Source organism: Poecile atricapillus, chromosome 1 (genome assembly GCF_030490865.1).
Source record: "Poecile atricapillus isolate bPoeAtr1 chromosome 1, bPoeAtr1.hap1, whole genome shotgun sequence".
Lineage (NCBI taxonomy): Eukaryota > Metazoa > Chordata > Aves > Passeriformes > Paridae > Poecile > Poecile atricapillus.
Window position 1 is genome coordinate 106,806,432 of NC_081249.1, and position 17,442 is coordinate 106,823,873.

General features: G+C 39.2%; 1 protein-coding gene across 1 annotated transcript in view; it reads right to left on the reverse strand.

The window, feature by feature from the left end:
- Positions 1-1,847: 1,847 nt before the first annotated feature.
- ROBO1 (roundabout guidance receptor 1) overlaps positions 1,848-17,442 on the reverse strand; it is a 293,520-nt gene continuing 277,925 nt past the window's right edge. Inside the window, exons 26-30 of the mRNA XM_058856411.1 lie at positions 14,306-14,715; positions 12,584-12,736; positions 5,548-5,856; positions 4,128-4,330; positions 1,848-3,539 (exon numbers count right to left, since the gene is read on the reverse strand). Coding sequence (XP_058712394.1) covers positions 3,525-3,539; positions 4,128-4,330; positions 5,548-5,856; positions 12,584-12,736; positions 14,306-14,715 — 1,090 coding nt within the window. The 3' untranslated portion in view covers positions 1,848-3,524. The remainder of the gene's footprint in view (positions 3,540-4,127; positions 4,331-5,547; positions 5,857-12,583; positions 12,737-14,305; positions 14,716-17,442) is intronic.

Genomic DNA, 17,442 nt, shown 5'->3' on the forward strand with positions numbered 1-17,442 from the left:
AATATTAAGCCTCTTTTATAGTATATTAGCAAGTATTGCTTCAAGTACAATCAAATTTAAGAGAAACTCATAAAGAATTTCACAGGAAACACTAGAAGAGAAAAATAAAGTATCTACATCCATTATGTTAACTCAGCACACAAAATATGGATTTTCCAGTAGAGTACTTGCTTTTTCAGGTATACAGCATAATTAAAATCCCTGAACACTACTTGGGTTGTGTTGGCTTTCCAATCACTTCATAATTTGTTAGGAAATGTATCTTTGTGTAAATGACCTCATTTTACTGTACCTCAATGGCAAAGCCTAAAGCAGGTGTGTCTCAACATCAGCTACCAGGAGTCATAGTCAAGATCAATCCTGTAGGCATTTTCTCTTAATGGCTTTGGTTTTGGTAAGAACAGAGTGCACCAAGAACCAACCAAGTGTGGGTGCAAGAACCCTTAACAACTCCATGACACTCTTCAGGACACTGCCAGACACAAGTGAATATGGTCACAAAACAACCCAAAAAACCTCTTAGGGAACACCATCAACAAATTTATAACAACTTCTTAAAAAACCTCATAGGGCACCATTTCCCACTTACTGCTGGTTGAGGTCAGAACTCCAGCTGGAGCCTGACTTCCAGTGAAGCTACACAGATGGGTATCATTGGGATCCAGTGTGATTTCCAGTTTGTCACTGTGCCAGCAGAGAATGAAGTGAGTAATTTTGGGCATGCAGCACCAGTGTTTCTGGGCAGACACACCTTACAGAGCTCTGCACTCCACAGCTGCAACTAGATCCCAGTTCTGAGATGCTACACAACCCCTCTGGCAGCAGGATAAGCTTCTGTGCCAAGTGTCACACTTGGGGACACGTCTTTGAGTTCCACCTTGCTCCCCACACCCTGCTGTGGGAATGGCTTCACCCCAAACCAAAAGGCTGTTTCTGGTGCCAGGAAAACCTTCCAGCAGTGCCTGTGAAACCTCTCCTGCCTCCTCCAAAGGAAAGGTGCAGGCCAGATGGATGGATATCTCCCGTGGCACATCCCAGGCTGTCTGTGGGCTCCTGCCTGGATAATGCTGGCTCTAACACATGCTGATCTGAGGCACAAAGACTGAAGACATCCCAAAAAAAATCAGCACAGAAAGGCTCCACATTTGACTTAATTTACCTAATCTTCATATGTGATTCAAAGCTGCAGTTATGAAACAAAACCTGTACCTGAGATTTGTGCCTGTTAAGGCTCTAGCAATGTTCTGTGGCAACACAGCAGAGAAGTGTGTCAGTCAAAATCAGCAATTTTTAACTGGGATGAAGGGCAGAGGATAAGAAAAGGGTGATCAGGATGATTACAGGCTTGTGAAAACACAAGAGTGGAAAAGGGGCCATCACCTACTCCACCATGGCCCGCCACAGAATGGCTACAGCAAGGACAGCAGGCAGGTAAGGAAACCTGCATTTGTGCAGGTCCCAACAGATTTGTTATTGACTCATAACATTCATTCTCTTCACTTATTTGGATCTTATTTCCTTTGTAGCCAATGTATCTCACCCCCGAGGTGAATGCTTTTGTTGGTACAGATTTTCTTCATCAGCTCTCTCTGGAAATTGGCAGGCTGAGAGAAGTTTTCATTATCACAGTCCATGAAGCGCCCAGAAATCAGATCTTTAAGGCAATCAACAGTAATTATGTAAAATCCTAGGCTGCATCCAGCTCCCCCACTTTGCTCATGCTACTGTAGCTGCATGATTTCAGTGGAACAGATCCTGGCTCTCGCCAACAGAATTAAGATTGGAGTTGCCCCTAAATTATGCTCCAGGGAACACAAGAAACTACACAGGAAAGATAATGTATTTGAGAACATTTTTAATAAATAATGTGACAAAAATTACTTTTCTGATTATTGGATCCTCAGTATGCAAAATTATGGCTAAAATATGAGGTTTCTTACATGAACATAATGAAAACATTAATCACATGGATTTTTCCTTTAGTACTGCACACCCTTTCTATGGAACCTTTCTTTAAAAATTAGCTAAATGAAAAATTTCAGTCCTCGGTAAACACCAAAACACTTTTTTTTTTCTTTTTTTTTTCATTGGGGCTAGTCCTGATAGCTGTCAATAAACAAACACACATTTTTCCATTAGCACCAATGACAAAGAAATTTTATAATTACAAAAAAGATCAGAAAAATCTACAGACAGAGGACATCATTTGGCAAATTCAATGCACCTAATGCCTCTATTTCAGCTTTAATGATAATCCAATGTTGAGAGAGGCCACAGAAAAATTGGTAATTTTCTGTAAGTCCAGGAAAAGTGAGAAGTGTTTTGATTATGGCCCACATTTACGTTTGTTACTTTACCATCTGTCATCATTCAAATATTCCAAATACAAACATAGAGCATTAACAAAAAAATGAAAAATATCCCAAACAAATGCTTAACATTTTCAATAAGACAAAAAAAAAAGGTTAATAGTTACAATGGTTTACAAACAAAGTTTAGTGATTGTGCTTTTAAAACCAAAAAAAAAAAAAAAAGATAAGCAGTGCATTACAAAAAAATTCATTGCCAAGATCAAACAAAACTTCTTTAAGTGGCACTTCTTCTTTAAGGTGAATTGACACAAGTAGAGGTCTGAGATTTGGGCCAGTAGCAGTTGATGGTATTACCTAATCGTTATTAAAAATGTCCATTGATTTACTTTTCATAAGCAGTGTTGAAGCTGAAAATTCGAAAAAAAGTTTCAGATAAACTTGCTCACACTATGATTAGGCAAATAGCAATCACATTGGCTTACCTCCTGCCTATCCCAAAGGACATTTTTAATAAGACTGTATTTAATGATGAAAATGGAAAGACAAATCAAAGTACCACAGGGGTTTAAAATGAGTACATATTTACAATAAGAGCCATCTTGTCCCAAATTAATTTTACTTTCATTTGTCAAACTGTATCATCTGCGAAAGCAAGAGCCCGGCAGAACACAAGACACGGGGTCAGTGTTAAATCTGCAAGGTACCATTTGCAGTGAGTGCAGCCCCCAGTGAAACCCCGAGAACCAAAGGATGTTGTGTACCACGGTCACTCTGGGCACCTCTGACCGCTGCCGTGGCCCTTGCGTTGTTATCCACTGGCTCGCCGGTGAACCGGCAGCGCACCGAGCGCCGCCTCGCTGGGGAGAAACCTTGGAATCCCAGCCCCTGGAATTCCTTTCTGGTCTAATCCTGGAGCAGCAGCTGGCCCAAGCACCTTGAAGAGCAGCTTCCCTGCCTCCTCGGGCAGCGAAGGTGATGCACTCAGCGTTCCAGATTAGGCAAGAGCCGTTCCTAGTGAGGAGGGTTTACAAAGAAAGAGTGAAATAAAAACTAGCATTCTGATGGCATGAGGAAAAAAGGAAAAATTGTACACTCTGATTGCACTGAACATTATTTCTGGCGTCAAACATCATCAGACTTGAGGCATCTTAAGTGATTTATTATTTTTTCTGATTAGATTTTAAAAGCCTGTTACAGTACATGTCGTTGTCTTCAGCTTTCTGTTTCCTGTATTAAAAAAGAGAGGATATAATTACTACATGTTCACCTTTATTATTTAAAATTTGCTTTACATACTTCTTAGAGATTTGCTACCTTTAAATGATAATTACTACTTTAAATTATGCACAGCAGTGCGACTGTATGTTAGCCACCCTTTTTACAATCAGTATTTAAATTGAATCAATATAAATAGGCAGAAAAAGTAAAGACAAAAAGTTCATATCTTAATATCTAATAAAATCTAGAATGATAAACTGTCAAAAGATGTGAAAGGCAATGTCATGGCGTTCTTATATGCTCTAGTTCTTTACATTACTCAAATTCTTTCAAAACTGAAAATAAAGTGCTCTTTAAAGTATTGCATTTCTGCCAGTTCTGTTCCATAAGTTTTAGTGAGGTGACAATTATATTACATATGACTTGTTTTTTATGTTTTGACACATTTCTAGTTTGTTTACTTGGATTGGGCAATGGACAAATAAATACATTAATTTTCCTGAAATATTTCTGGTTCAAAAGCATTTTTCCCTGGCATCTGTCTAAAAACAAAAACTGCTTTATTGTAGTCATCTTCAGTATTACAACTGCAGTTACCTCCATCTCTTCTTCTTCTTCCTCTTCTCCTTGTTCATAGGCTCCCAGTACTTGCATTTCTGCAACATTCCTTCGGGCTAGATTTGCTTGATCTGCCCTCTGCCTGCCTCCTGACCCTCTTGACGACATGGAGCTGGAGGAGCTGGGATCTCTAGGATTGTTTGATGTTGGAAACGTTGGTCTAGAATACGGCAGGATGTCCTCTGTACAATTAAATGCATACATTGTTACATTTACAAGCCCAGAGATACTGTGAACCTAAAATTCCTGCATGCAGTTGATTTACTTTTTATGATTCTCAGGAGGTTTAAAGCGATGCCTGACAAGAACATGAAATATGCTGCTTCCACAGCAGTATTGCAGAAGCTTTCTCAAGGAAATTTATAGTCTTTACATGGAAACGTTCGCTACAGAAAAACTAATTCATGATTAGTGTCCATTTCATTTCAATTTAGGATCCCTGGTCTATGTTCTACAGGAAAATGATAAAAAACCCACCACTAGTAGTATATATTCGATATGACAGAGTAGGAGGAAATGAGAATACACGTATGATACAAGGAACTCATTCCATCTAAATACTGGATCCTGAATTTCTTAGGCTGAATTTGAGACACAATCAGTGGCCATGCTTTAATATTTCACCACCATCCTCTGTGGTAGCATTCTGATCACTTTTCTCTACAGCAATCCACTGTATTCAAACTTTTATTCATGTGCCCACTTAACCAGCTTAATACCCAAACACTTCTGATGTTATCCCTAAATACCTGTAGGTAGAAAGGACCAGGCATTTGTATAAATCTGTGCTCTTGGTGAAGTCTTGACATGTTCCATTAACTAGTAAACTTACCACTTTCCATATATAAGACATTGATTAGGTCTGGCTTATACAGTACTATGAGAGTTAGTATTTATAATTAATCCACAACTACTAGGGCTTTTTCACTCTTGAAACAGGACCAGGTATCATTCCGACCCTTTTGCTGGCAAAATTTACAAAATGGGCCAAGTGCTGATCCTTTGGTAGGAAAGTTAAGTTTCTGACTTACAGATCTACTGTCTTATTTCACTCAGACTCCTTATAAACCAGATTATAAATATATACATTAAATATAACTAGACTACAAGTGTGTGGTAGGACCAGGGATACTGATCCTTACAGCTTTTAAGGAACATTCCTTTTTTGTTTCCTCATCATTAGCTTTAATACATGATGGGTCTAAGGGCAGCAAAATAGAAAAAGAAGGTTTCGTAAGCTTGTAATAAGCTTGTTCTACCCTAACAAAGTCCTGCAATGTGACCCATATTAACCCTACACTTATGAAGATGTGGCAGTTCAGCAGCTCTAGTTTCACGTCACCAGCCTGCAAAGTTCCCAGTGGCCAGCACCCAGCAAACCCCGAGCAGGCAGAATGACCTTGAAGAAGATGACTTTTTGCTGGTGTGCCGTCTCGTTTTGGTGCTTTGCTCGCTCGCGGTTTGCCGTCACTTTGCTGCTCCTGGGGCTCTCTGCGCTCCCCCGAGCCCGTCCGCACGTCGGGATGCTGCCTGCCCTCTGCCCCGTCCCTGCCCTTGTAGCTCGCTCCCTTCCTGTCCGCAGATCTGTCCGTCCTGGCGTCCATGGAGGCCAGCTTGGGCAGCATCACCGGCCGCACCTCCAGCTGCGACTTGGACTGCGCCGTCGGGGACTTTATGGCAGGAGGGGGCACAGGAGGAGGGGGCAGATCTGCGGGGTTGAAAGAAGAGAGGAATTACCATGACATCACACACTAGTGAAATTAAGAAATAATATTTGACTTGAATTGAAGAAACAGACGCTCTTGTTTACTTTCTGCCCTCCCCCTGCCCTCCTCTCTCCGCCCCAAAAAGTATTATGTTACTGTTGAAACTGCTGATGGGTATTTTTCCAAAAGCTTGAGCTTTGAAAACATAAAGAATGACCTCTCCCTGCCTTTTCAAATCACAATATTTTCTTAAAAATCATTACCAAAAACTGCAATAAATTTCAGGCACTTGGATATTAAGGTATCAGTTATGGATATCAACAAAGAGTTAAGGGTAATAACATATCCTTCCTGATATTTGCAATTGTTTCCAAAGTCTATTCAAGAACACAGCAGCCTGTGCTGCAATTGCTCAAGGTCTTCAGTGTAACGAGCATTACAGCAAAGAGGCTGGGATGTAAGAATGTGAATCATTGCTGACATATGTAGGGATAAACTATTTGTATTACTACAATCTTCTTTTAAAATAGTAGGTTAAAATAACACACATATCCTTAATGTCTGGGGGTACGTCATGACAAATTAAAAAAAAAATAAATTAAATAAAAGCACAGTCAGTCAATGAAGTAATAAGCTCTCAGAAAAAAAAACAGAAAAAAGAAGAAAAGACACACAAAGACTTCTGGATTTGTCTCTTTAAATTAGCACAGCTTAAGGGGTTCTAAAATTCTGAATATTTGAATATCAAAATATTTACAATATTTTTAAAGCACACATGTAATTTACTTAATTATATTTTTGTATTCTTGCATTAGGACATAAAACTAGAATATGTAAAATGTTTATCAGGATACAACAGTGCTCTGTGGAGTATAAATGTGAAGAAAAAAATATAGGAGTCAAGCAAGGAAGTGCAAATACAAAAGCAGTTCACAATAAAGCTATAAGCACAATTCACACTAACTGGAAGAGGACACACTGATTCAGAAGTGGATGAAGATATTCAGACTCAGAAATGTAGGCTTCTGGAACCACAGATGCTTTTATTTAACGCACTCTGGTTGGATTTGTCCTTGTCTCAACCCTTTGGGGTGCGTGTTGGGCACCAAAAACGACCACCATGGTTTTAAGCCCAGCTGGAGATTAAATTCTTCTCAGCAATTCATTCAACCTTCCACTTCTCTCACCCCAGTGGAACGGGGAGGAGAATGTAAAACTTGCATGTTGAGCAAAGAACAGCTTAATAATTGAAAATAAAAGCAAAATAATGCAATAGTAGTAAACAAAAATAATAATAAGAAGGGAAAAAACAAGTGATGCAAAATGCAATTGCTCACCACCAACTAGTGACCCAATTTGGTCTGACCAATGCCAGACCCCCTTCCTGAACCCAGATGGGCCCTTCTGTGTAAATCCCCAGTTTATATACTGGACATGACGTTCCACGGTGTGGAATATCCCTTGGGTCAGTCTGGGTCACCTGTCCCAGCTATGCTCCCTCCCAGTTCCTTCTGTGTACCTCCTTGCTAGGCAGAGAATAAGACAAGACAAAAAAAAAAAAGTCTTTGACTGAGGAGAGACACGACTTAGTAAAAAGCCATCTTCAACACCAAAACTCCAAAACAAAGCACTGTAACAGCTGCTGAGAAGAAATTAAGTCTACCCCAGCTGAACTCAGGACAGTGCAATATCTTCTGTCTCATGTGCTCCTCTCACTTTCCCTATGATGAAGCACGGAATAGCCCTTCTCTTGAACCTGCTGATGTAAAGGGAGTGTAGATATATCCAACATCAGCCTTTTCAGCCACCCTTGCAGCCAGTGTCCAGCAGATGTGGCATGGCAGTGCACTGGCTGAAGGAATACTGAAGGGAAGGAACATTCCTGCAGCCTACAAAATACAGCTTGGAACTACTTTGCTCAAGAACCTTATCCAGCTACACAGGACAATGAAAAAAGTGGTGTTGAATCTTGACTATTGAAAGGGAAGATGCATTGATATAAAAAGTTTCATAAACTGGCAGTAGCTCTATGGTACAGTAATAACTAAAGAAAACTGATATTCGCTTTCAAGAACATTTTTGCAACCTGCAGGGAAACTATAAAAATATTCATTATAACACAGTACTTCTGACTGAGAAGAATCCTTAACAGAGGGAAAAAAAAAATCCCTTTCAGAGGTCAACACTATTACACCCCTGTGGTATTTATTTTAACAGCTCAGATCACAGAGAAAATCCAGATTCAATCTGCCTCCTCAAGTACAAACTGGCACACTTATTAAAAGCAAAATCGAAGCTTCCATTGTAAGGAATAAAAAATAAATCACAAAGCAACATCAAACCAATAGAAAGAACTCAGAAGTATTTATTAAAGGTCAGCTGTGCTCACATGTTTCATTCATGTCTATGTATTACTGCTATCCAGCTTCCCATGTAACTCAAACAATTAATGGATGCCATACAGGAGAAACCTTCCATAGGTGTCTTTTGAAAGGAGAGCTGATCATTTTATAGACGAGAACACGCACAGGAACCATGGCATAAGCAAAACAGTATTGAGGAAAAATAATCTGCTAAATTAATTTAACACTAAAGTGTAGAAACCATAAATAAGCACAAAAAGATGACTTCTAAGTAGTGACTAATGAGGGAATTAGGATTCATTAGGCAACTCTCTCTTTTAAACTCTACCAAGCTGCAGATTTTTCAGCCATACCCTGAAGTAAACAGGGTCTAGATTTGATGCAATACTGAAGGACATCCCTGAAAGTGTTCAAGACAAGGCTGGATGGGGCTCTGAGCAACCTGGTCTAGTAAGGTGTCCCTGGCCATGGCAGGGGGGTTAGAACCAGACAACCTTTGGGGTTCCTTCCAACTTAGGCCATTCTATCATTCTCTAAAAGACAAAGTGGATTTTTAGTCTATTGCAAGTTCATGCTGGTATGCAAAACTGAAGATTGTTCCTGACATGAAAAAACCTTAGACAGCATTTAAGATTTCCAGACACATCATAATCTGAGCTATTATTCATCTACTGAAGTTGTTTTCATGCTTTGTCTCTCAAGAAACATGGCTCACACTGTACACAATAATTGGATGAACAAATTAATACAGCAAATCCCAATGTGATGTATAAACGCTGCAGCCTGTTGCCTTTTTTTTTTTTTTTCCTTTTATGTACATTTGCATAATTATCACAACAGTTTTCATCCCACAAAACCTCCCTCAAAATTTGGTATTTACAAATTATCTCATAATGGACTCAGAAGTAAGGACTGAGAAGAGGGCAAGCGTCTGAAAATTATAATAATTCAATAACAAGTTGATTTTTAGCAGAGTAAGAAATGCATTCTTACTTATTCTGTACCTTGCTAAAATCTGCTTCATATGGAGTAGATTTTTTTGTACTGCACAGGCAGAGGGAGACAAAAGTACAAATGCTGTTGGCATGCATAAAGGCTTAATATTTCCAAGTGAAAATTCAAGGAATATTTGGCAGGTGTTCAACTGCCTTTTGTGAGAAATTCAGCTGCCCTCACATCATGTCACTGGTAACACAGCTAAATAACTCAGTTACAGTCTCAGCCAGTCACTTGTAAAACTGTTTCGTATTTTTTCTCACTCAGAGATTTAAAGAATAATTGGGATTTAAAATCTCATATGAACTGTGAATGGCATAGTTTCTGTTGAAAGACCTACTGAATCAGAACAATGGCAAAGTACTTTTATCCTTTTTATTGAAATGTTTAAAATTCTAAGGTTTATAACAACTGACAAATAAACTCAAGACAGTTCAGAAGAGAGTCTCCCATATACATTTTTAGAAAAGACAAACATATTCTTTTAAAGTTTGGTTTTCTAAATTAAATATGTAAGTAGGTCAGTCAAGGTTGAAAAGGAGGGTACATCTGGTAGTTGGGTCTTGTAATGCATTCTTAGTAAACTCTCCTAAAAGGCTAGATGAAGAGCAATTAAAAATTCATACATTTTAATCCTTACCACCTACTGAGCAAAGATTTTTAGCAACAAATATGAAGAACATTTCACTGCCTGGATGACTGTCAAGGAACAAAAGAAGTGAGCTGAAATCCCATCCCACAGAAAGTAGCAACTGACTTGAAGTAATGCTCACAGAAAATACAAAACTGTTAGTATTTGGACAATGCAGAGACATCAGAGAGAACTCTATTTAAAAATAGGTAGTCATAGGCATTTTATTGCTACATTAGTAACAAACACACCTTCAGAAAGACCAACCTCTTTCACAGATTTGTCTGTATGAAGAAAATAAAATAGAGAACTTTTAAAGACTTATCTATATTGTTGTTGATAATACTCCTGGCATTTTCAACTATTCATGCTAATCTTTAATTTATTTATATATCCCTCCTGTCAACTAATCATTTAAATTCTTCATTACACTTGTGTTTCATAGAAGTATTAGCAAGCACTAATTCAGATAATTTGGAAACAGTAGAAAATTCTTTATATGCAATTCTTTAAAATTCCATTTTAGAGGCTGAGAAAGTAATGAAAGAATATATTTTTGTCTTTTTAGTATTTATTGAATGCTTCTTCTTTTTATTCCCCCACTGCTACAAACACATATTTCTTCACTCATTATGAAGAGAAAAAAGCAACTCTGTATTGGGCACTCCTTTACAAAAAAAGACAAATAATAGTCTTCAAGCCTATATAAAAACCTAAGTATATCTCAGAAAGGTCAATTGTGCCTAAATGTTTCCTTCATGCATCCAAATAATTTTTCTCCACCTAAGGAAAACAAATGCTGTGTGTTATTTTATAGCTAATTCTAAAGGGATACAATATGTGTTTATTAAAGTAAATGGTTGGCATCTACAGTAAGGTTCCAAATAGGCTTATGCAAATAGACTGAGCGGAAAAAAAATAATAATTAAAAAAAGTATCAAAACCAAACAAGTCCTTCAGCCTTTGAACTGGATTTTATTAGATCTGCAGGACCTAAAGCCATAATTTGCTATTCCCTGAATGACCACACTATATTGCACTATAAAGAGGTTAGTGGAAATTCTTACCTAATTAGAAAATATGCTGAAGTAAGCAGGTGCTACATAACACAAAACAAATATTGATCATGACTGTCAAATCTATATTGCAATATCTAATGACAATGGCTCTATGATTTAACTCTGGATAACTACTTTCACAAAAACCTGTCATCAAATACAGGCCCATCTCTTATTTATCCCCGTGTTAGAAGCAAATGGCCACATAAAACACCTTTATTTATTTATTTCTGATGTCCTAGCCATTCTGTTTGTATTGAGGCTTGATGGTCTGCCAATTATTCAGTTCAGAGCATTCTCGTCAAGAGAATAAAAGCTGATAAAATGTCAATAAAATCCTGTGAAACACCATTACAAGAGTCTCTTAAATGTAATGTTTCTGGTACAGTTTTGGGATTTACACCTTGTGTTGTCCTTTCACAAAAGCAAACATGCACAAAACCACTGTAATAACCTCTTGAAATCAGATAATATTCCAACAGCTCAGTTTTACTGACAGAAGGGGCCTGGGCACAAGCCAAGAGGCCCAGGTGCACTGTGTCATGCCAGCATTTAACGCAGCCTAATATCAGATAGATGCTACTGAGAGAAAATACTCGGAATAAAGTACAGATAATAGCACGGACAACCACTCATTGCTAAATTACTTCTGCTCATCGTGCTTTGAGCTTTGTATTAAATTTTTTCGTCAAGTGGCAGGAATCACAGGGAGAAGTGGTTCAAAACTCCCTTCTTGTAACCCTGGATAAGGATCTATAATATTAGCCTTTCATATGATAATGGCAAATGATGCCCCTCTTTGAAAAATTTCAGGCTGGTAATGAAAGTCCTAATCAGATTGTTGTTGCAGAGAAGCAGGAGGTGGGGAGCTCTGCCCTTCCTTCCTTTTCCCTTCCCTCCTCTCCCCTCCCCTTCCCCCACATCTCCCTCCTGTTAGCAAATTCAGCAAACTTGACAAGATGGGTTAAGTCTTGGGGAATTTATCTCACATGAATTTCCAACAAAGCCCACGGATTGTTTTATACAACTGGAAGGCAGTGCTTTAATAAAAGCTGCACCACCTGAGGCATTTTCATTAAAGGCTCTCTCTAGACAACATCACAATGTTTGCATTATCATCCTACACCCCCAAGAGAATACAAGCACTACCTTTTCAGCAAGAGTTGATATTGTGTGTGAAGGCACGAGAGAAGATGATTAGATTTTGCTTTCACTCACAAAGTAACCGCTTGCAACAATGCTGTGGTTGGGAATACAATTCACTGATTTGTGCTGTCCACCATTTGAATGGTGAATTGTTGCTTTTTTTCAAGAAAAGAAGGTTTTAATTCTGAAGGTTTTAATAGTCAGTCACGTGAACGGAGATTTTAATCCTAACCACGTATTATTCTCAATGACTGTACTATTTAAGCTATCTGGGCTCTTAAATACTGAGGGTAATTAGCCGATTAGGACACTATAGAAAACAGGTGCAAGGCTCTGGAGTGCAAGCATCAACGTACTGTATTAAGGAACTCTGGCATTTAAAATGATTAAACTGTTCAGTGTGTTTAGCAACAGGAAACACAAATCACTGGATTCTGAAACACAGCATTATCTCTGTGGAAAAATTTCACGCACACGCGCTGAATGCATATTTAGAAAGGTTCAGTGAGGCTTTCACCCGTTTCAGTGGACTCACCATCTGTGTAGACTTCTCTGCGCAGATGTCCTGGCTGGTGTTTTTGCTTTTTGGCAGGTCGGACCTTCTGTATTACAACAGCACTCATGTTGCTGTCAGTAGATACGGGGCTGGTGGGTCTGGGACAGTGTGATGCATGAAAATGTCTACGGCCTGCAAATGGTTATGGAACAATAACAATTATTTTTCTTACCTAAAATAAGACTTTCTCTTTTCACATCAGAATGCTCTAGCTGTACAAAACCTAAAAATACACTGCTGGAACAATAGCAAAGCTCATCCAGTTTTAGAATGAGCTGTAACTAAATTGAAGCATTTGCTATCCTATCATTAGGCAGGCTGGCTTGGTTGAACAGAAATTATCCAGCTGCTTGGTAGCTGGTAGCTCCTGCCCCAGGAGCACGAAATCCATCAGCAGGCAAGCACAAGCAGGATTCCCACCCAGCCAGTTTCTGCAAAGAGCACAGTTTCCCGTTCAGGTTTCCCCTCCCCTAGCCTGGGCCACACGAGGTCATCCCTGACACAGGCAGAGCAGGTCTCAGGTACAGAATCCCCTCGGCCACTTTGAGTGAATTTTCAGTATCACATCGAGGCTGGGTGGCTTGCATTTTATCACAGATTATTTGCAGGTAAGAAGTGTCACGTTTAAAGGACATGCAGGCAGGCACACGCAATACCAATATATAGAAACCACTGCATAACATGAACTTGACTGTTGCAAAAATATTAGCAACCAGATGTAAAAAGACCTTTTCTAAATATGTAAGTCTCTACACATATTTACAGGAATTTATTTGTACAAAATCGATAAAATCCTGGCCCTGTAGGTATGAATGGGAGTTTTGCCACCTACTTCAATTGGTCAGGATTTCATCCAGAATTACTAAATTACCTCCCCTCTCGCTCTTCATGATGAACAGCTGTGTTGAAATGAAACAAAGGACTGTTAACTGGGAGAGGATGTCAGAAATGGGAGGAATGTTGAAAATCTGTGGAGTCAGGGTGGACACAGTTGTGACAGAGTACCGCTTCTCCAAGTCTGGCAGTTTAATAGGATTGATTGTCAAAACATTCATGGAGCTGCCTGAAACCTGCATCCCAGCCTCCTGTATTCTTATTCTTTAGATGAAGTATAACAATATGCATTTGGCTTAGTAAGGTTACTGATTACCTGTATATATCCACTGCTACTAGTATCCAGTATGTTGTAACAATGAAATATTTCAAATATTACCCTCAAATATGTTCAGTGGTATTACAGGGGAAAGGAAAAGTGAAAACACAAACATATGCATAAGGCCCTGCTGCATATGCATAATCTGTAAATTAAAATGCAACTCAAAAAAAGGTTTACTATTTTTTGAACATTTCAATAGAGAGTGACTAAATCTCTTTTTGAGTGACTGAAAACACTGGGAGCCTTCTACTGGGAAAAGACAGACATCTATAATTGGTTTTTTTTTTTCCTCTCATTCAGTTCTGAGTGTAAATCCACCAGCAAGGTTGATGTTTGTCCATGATCAGTAAGACCAAAGAACTAGGAACTACTTATGAAAAATATGTAGAGCAGCAATTTCTTTGAACCGTGTCACCAAAACTCCTTTTCTGCCTCTTCCTGACTTCTACATCCCAAGAACAGGAATTCAGAAAGCTCCTGTGGGCAGGTTCATTTTGCAATGGCCACTTTTTTTTGGTTCTCCCATCGGGCAGAGGACAACTCACCTCCTGCTGCCTCGTGCATTTGCCGTCTGGCTACTTTGAGCCCAGCGTACTCGGCAGCCGCTGCGACAGCCTGTGCAAAATCGGCGTCGGTGAAGAACGATCCGTCGGAGGAGCTGACGCTGGAGCGCCCGCTGGAGATGTTGTCTTCTTCAGAGGCTGAGCCCCAGCCATTGATCATGGAGCCTGTCACAGAGCTCTCCAAATCCCCGACGCTGGAGGCAGGGGTCTGCTCCAGGCCACGCAAAAGGAGCCTCCTGTTCTGCATCTTGGCAACCTCTATGTCTGCCTCGTCCTCCTCCTCTTCTGGGGCATCAGTATCCATGTCAGACACCAAGGGCCCTGAGATGTACCCATACGTATGTGGTGGGGAGATGGGCCTTGGAGGGGGTGGAGGGCTCACAGGCTGACGTCTGCACGGAAACACAAGGGTGAGAAGAATTGAAATCACATAACAAAGTCAGAGGAAACAGCAGATTGATGAAAATAGTTCTTTTATTTCCCAGCAAGCTTGGCCTGCCTTTTTAAATCAACCTAATTTATATATGAAACGCTCAGGTTTATTTTTTTAGTTTATACTTTTGCTGTAAATCAGAGCTGACAGCTATGTAGCTTGAAATCTATCACAAAGAAATCTGATTTTTTAACACGGTTCCTTTATCACTGACTTTAATGATAAAGCTGTTCATTTTCTGTAAATAACACATGTAGAGCTAAGTAAGGAGTTGGTTACAGATCATGTGGCTATTAAAAAAATTATTTATGCACTCTTGAGAGTATAAGCAAAAGAAATAACTGTAAACATATAGCTTGAAACTATCACTGCCAACAGATGCATCTATCCAAATAGATTGCTCCATTGACATTATCCTCCCTCCACCCACCCTGATGATTCAGAAAGATATTAAAAAAGAGACTGCGATTTCATTATTTTTTAAATTGATCCATGTGATGAAAAGAAAGAATTTCCTACCATAGTGTTAGTTCTAGGCCTTAGGGGTACCAACATGCATACAGATGTATAGAGTAACTAATTTTGATCTTAATTTGTCAGTAATGGTAACTCTAGCTTAAGGAGGCAACGTATAAGATCAATGTTCATGATTACTTAATACTTCACTCAGAAGTTCCAGGTAGCAACACTGTCAACAGTTCTTCATGGGGCCACAGACACGCTCTTTAATTGCCATTTGTCTGGCAGGAAAACACACTTTCTGCAGTAATGGTTCTCCTGTTGGCTGTGCTCACCAGGAATTTCTACTGCAGTCTGCTTTGAAAAAAATTTCAAAGTAATTTTCCTTTGTCAACTTTGCCCTCTTATTATCACATTGAGAAATGATGACTGTCGTGGTTAAATCATCTCTTTTGTGCAGGTGACATGCAACTTTTTAATATATTTTTTAATTTTAATAAATGGGAATACATATTTATTTTGGAAAGAAATGTTAGCAAGGAAAGACCTTTAAAACTCTATAGCAAGAACATGTTGGAGCCTCCCTGGACTACATCATTATTGTTTTTCACTTGCTGTATTGAGTACTGAACAGAATGAAGAACAGTTAGGAATAAATATCCAATCATCATTTTATAACAGCATCTCCAAATCCCAGAAGCTGTCGCTGTCTGGAATCTGTACCTGCTTTGACTAGAGACCTTGCCTAATAAAGTCTTATTGCCTTAATTTAAAGCTCCTGTGACAAATGTCCTTGTGATATATTTGTCTGTTCTCTAGGTTTTGGTATTAGAAGACAGGAAACTGGTTACAAAATATGTTAGGGTTCTTGAAAATGTAGTTTGGCTGACAACCTTTAGGGACAGGCTAATTGAGAGCAGCTGGTTCATGGGCATACAGAATTAACAATACTTCTTTCCCTTTATCTGATGCAGGTTCTCACTTTAATGGTGACATTGTCTCCTATCTCAGCTCTGGGTCTAACACTGACATCACCTGCTATCCCACTAAATCTTCTGTTTTCTCCTCTCCTCTTTGACTCTTCCAGACCACAGTTTTTTACTGCAGTTTGCTATATTTCCAGCAAGCTCACCAGACAGAGAAATATTACAGTACACCACCACCACCAGAATCCTATTTTAGATGCCTGGTTCTGACCAGCAGACGAAATAATACTCAGCAGAACTATGAGTAAAGCTAATAATAAGTATGACAAACAGCGTTTCAGGCATTATTTTCACACCCCAAATCAAAGTGGAAAGGCACCACTTGGAATGTCTTCTCAGTTTGAAAATATTGCCACACCACATTTGAAACAGGACCCCACCCTTCCAGAATGAGTTACAGCTGCTGAGCACAGGACACCCAATTCCTCAACAGCAGCTCTGGGTCGTTATCAACACCAGCAGATGGAACAGGTAGTCAGCCAAGCCTTACAAAGCAAATAAATAGAATTATATGACTATTTTAAAACTGATGAGATGGATGCAGCAAAAAGAAGAGGAACAACATTTGAAAAAGATAGAAAAGACAAAATTAGTCACTAACAAATTCTAAGACTTTCAGCAATGCTAGACTTAACTATTGTAAGAGGGACAAAATAAATATACATTTTATTTTTCAGTTCACAAGAAGAGTAAGTTGTATGCCCTAGGGGCTTAAATTGGAGCATCCTTCCAGCTCCTTCTGCTACTACTTTTTGATGGCATTGATGGTGAGCAGCCAGGAGTCTTTGTTTTGAACAAACTTTAGCTGCTGGCTAGTTATGCATGTTTTATACATCTTCTTCTGTGTCTACTCCATTCTGTATGTTAGGACACATGTCCCAACCCCCAGAAAAATCACAGAGGCTCTGGAAAGTCACTCATGACTATTGGTCACTTAGCTTTTCCCCTTTTCATTTGTGTCCACCTAGGTTCACCTCTCAAATAACCCAGAAAATGTAAGTGGTTGAAATGAACACCTCTGTGGACCAGTGTACCAGGGCCAATGGAAATTATGGGAAATTAGCCATCCACCAATGAAAAGAGTGATTTTTAAAGGCTCAGGAAGATAAGGAAGAGAAAAGGAAAGAAGAGGAAAGGAGGAAAAGATACACAGTACAAGTGTTACCATAAAGAGTAAAGAAAACAAACCAAGGCAGATCAAGTAGGGGGGAGATAAAAGAAAAGCAGATATGGTCCCTTTA